The 3,075-nt window shown below is 46.5% G+C and overlaps 1 protein-coding gene across 1 annotated transcript; it reads left to right on the top strand.

The window, feature by feature from the left end:
* The first annotated feature begins 439 nt into the window (after positions 1-439).
* Positions 440-2,242, top strand: adob (2-aminoethanethiol (cysteamine) dioxygenase b). Its single transcript, XM_024297756.2, has one exon. The coding sequence runs from the start codon at positions 516-518 to the stop codon at positions 1,284-1,286; it is 771 nt and encodes a 256-aa protein (XP_024153524.1). The 5' UTR covers positions 440-515; the 3' UTR covers positions 1,287-2,242.
* The last annotated feature ends 833 nt before the right edge of the window (positions 2,243-3,075 follow it).

The following is a 3,075-nucleotide window of genomic DNA, read 5'->3' as shown; positions in this document are numbered from 1 at the left end:
GCGAAAGAACGAGAATGAATGAGCACGTGAAAGACTTGAATCTAAGTAAAATGGGCACCACCAGAGCTAGTTGAAAAAAACAAGACATCTCACTCCGCTCTTATTACACGATATCAAATGCTATTTTAAAAATTACATTTTAATTCAGACGTTTTGCTTTCATTTAAAATCAATAGAAGGATTTTGTTGTTATTGATATTTTATATGTCACCCATTAAGAACTTCAAACAGAGTTTTTTTGCACTTTATTTCTGTGTGCATGTTCCTTTCAAACGATTGAAATTTATTTCTACGTTTTATTAAACATATTTTCCATGTTTTGCATTTAGAAAAAAAGTGGTTTAAAGTTTTATATATTTACATATGTCACTGAACATTTAAATGTATTGCCAACATTCCTGAAAGGATCTAAATTATAAATATCCGAGAGTGCGTCTCTATTATAAACGATCTTTGATGCAAGCTAGCGGGGTAGCAAACAAACAAACGGCCAGTAGATCCGGGCTCGCTTCGGTATGATGCCCGCGGACAGCACCATGAGCTCCATCGTCCAGAGAATAGCCCGGCAGGCTCTGGTGACCTTCAGGAGCCCTCCGCGGTTCGGGGAGGAGCCCAGCAAATCCTTCCTGGAGAACCACGGCAAACTGAGGAGCCTGATGACGGAAGTGCGAGCTCCAGACCTGAAGCTCGTCCCGCGGAGGTCCGATGACAGCTCCCCGCGTGCCCCCCTCTACCACCCCGGCGCGCCCCCGGTCACCTACATGCACATCTGCGAGACGGACCAGTTCAGCATGGGGGTGTTCCTGCTGAAGAGCGGCGCCTCCATCCCCCTCCACGACCACCCGGGGATGCACGGGATGCTCAAAGTGTTGTACGGCAAAGTCCGGATCAGCTGCTTCGACCGGCTGGAGCGGCCGGCCGGCGGCCCGCAGGCGGAGCCCGCGCTGCCCCCGGCGCAGATGGGCGCGCTGCGGAGGTCGGTGCTGCGCTCCACGGCGGAGTACACGGAGGAGAGCGGCCCGTGCGTGCTCTCCCCCGACCGGGACAACCTCCATCAGATCGACGCCGTAGACGGCCCCACGGCGTTCATGGATATCCTGGCCCCTCCGTACGACCAGGACGAGGGCAGAGACTGTCACTATTTCAAGGTTCTGACAGAGGCTGGGCCCACAGGGTCAGAACAGAAGGACAAGGAGGTCTGGCTCATGGAGATCTCGCAGCCCTCTCATTTCTGGTGCGGAGGGGAGCCGTACCCGGGCCCCGAGGTCAGCCTCTCCTCCATCTGACTCTTCTGATGCATGGGGCTTGTTGGGTCAGGAGGGCTAAAGCCAGGTCGGGTTCGGGGCCTCAGAGACTAGATGCATCATCAGCATCTCCAGAAAGTTTGAGATGATGCAAAGCACATCTGATCGGATCAGATCCATCCCCTCCATCTGATCTGAGACCCCTCTCAGATGACCTCTGCAGCACTTGGCGGTCTTTTGGATCTCAGTTTCCCTAAAAAGGGATCAAAACTCCCAACTGCTCAAGAGGGGCTTTTAACCGTTATTTTGCAGCTTTAGTCACCTGAAAGCTTCCAAAAGACTAATCTAAAAATGAAGGAGCTGCTTGTCTCACTAGTTTAATCACTTCAAGCTTTTAATTTGAAAAACTACAAGAAGCAGAGCTCTGCTGTGAGCACTTTTTGGCAAGAAATGTGCAAGTGCAGGTTGGTGGTGCTGCATTCAGGAAAGGTCAGGCTTTTTTTGCTCATTTCCTGCTGTATTGTTCCACTTTAAAATGACAGGTCGACGTTTCTGCTGCTCTTTGAAATCTGCATCACCAGATGCAACTTTTTCTGCATCTGCGGATATATTTGCTCTGCATCTTCCAACGTGTCCGCTCTTTGGAGACAACGATTGGTTCCTGAATTTCTTGGCGTTCAGGACCACAGTTGGTTTTACTCGTCTTCCTGTGACCTTTTCTTCCATCCGCTGAAGAAGCTATATTGCAAATTTCTTCTATCGTCACATCAAACTCCACCTTTCTTTTTTCCTCTGAGAAGAGCTGCATCCTCAGGGAAGTGCCTGTGACTTGTTTCGCTGATTTGTTTGTTTGGAAGATGTGCACAAAATCAGCCTTTCAGCACAATCTATCGTTAGACCTTGTAGAAGTGAAGGTTCTTTTTTGTGAATAGCTAGGTTGCAATATTAAGCTGTCAATGTGATTCCAAAATAAAGGTTATAAATGCCTTTAGGTGTCATTTAAAGTCTTTTAAATGTTCCTAATTTTGTTTAGTGGAAAGACAGCTGGATTTATTAAGAAATGTATGCTTTCAGAAGTTGTAGGGAAACGTTTGAAACACTCACTGTTGCCACCTTGTGGGCAATGAAAAAACTACATAAACATCTGATTAGCTTTTTCGGGCAGGACTGCTAATTACAACTTTTTAGGACTAAATGTCTAATTTTTCAAGACTGATCGGAAGATTGTAGGTTGGATTCCCGCCTTGCCTGCACATGTGTTGAAGTGTCCTTGGGCAAGACACTGAACCCAAAATTGCCTCTGATGGAAGGTTGGTGCCAGTGTTCGCCAGCAATCAGTGTGTGAATGTGTGAATGAGCAAGTGAACAGGTCTGTGACTGTCCAGCACTTTGGGCCTTCAAGGAAGGCAGAAAAGCGCTATACAAGTATACGCCATTTACTAAGTGCATGTCACAGTGTGGAAAATACGGTATTAAGGAAATTAAGCTTAAAATTGCATTTCTGAGAATTTCTTTATTCACATCATTGTGAATCAGAAGCAACTGAAAAAAATGCATTTTGAAAAATTTTGTGTTGTAGAAAATTCACTGAGAGGGGCCACAAGCTTTGTTTTCTTCATCCAAGCTGGCTTCTGACTTTAAACTGTACAATTGGAAATCTCCAATATTGCTCACCTTTATTGATGCACCACTAATGCTGGGTTGGAGGTGTGAGGGGGTATAAGCTAGTGGGAGTGCATGTAAACGGTGCTGCACGTCAACAGTCCCATGCCTACAGTCTCAGAGGTAATATTTTTATGATCTATTGCCTTTCTGCAGAAACTATGCCCTA

Source organism: Oryzias melastigma, linkage group LG15 (assembly GCF_002922805.2).
Source record: "Oryzias melastigma strain HK-1 linkage group LG15, ASM292280v2, whole genome shotgun sequence".
Lineage (NCBI taxonomy): Eukaryota > Metazoa > Chordata > Actinopteri > Beloniformes > Adrianichthyidae > Oryzias > Oryzias melastigma.
This window is presented reverse-complemented; position numbering and strand designations above follow the sequence as displayed.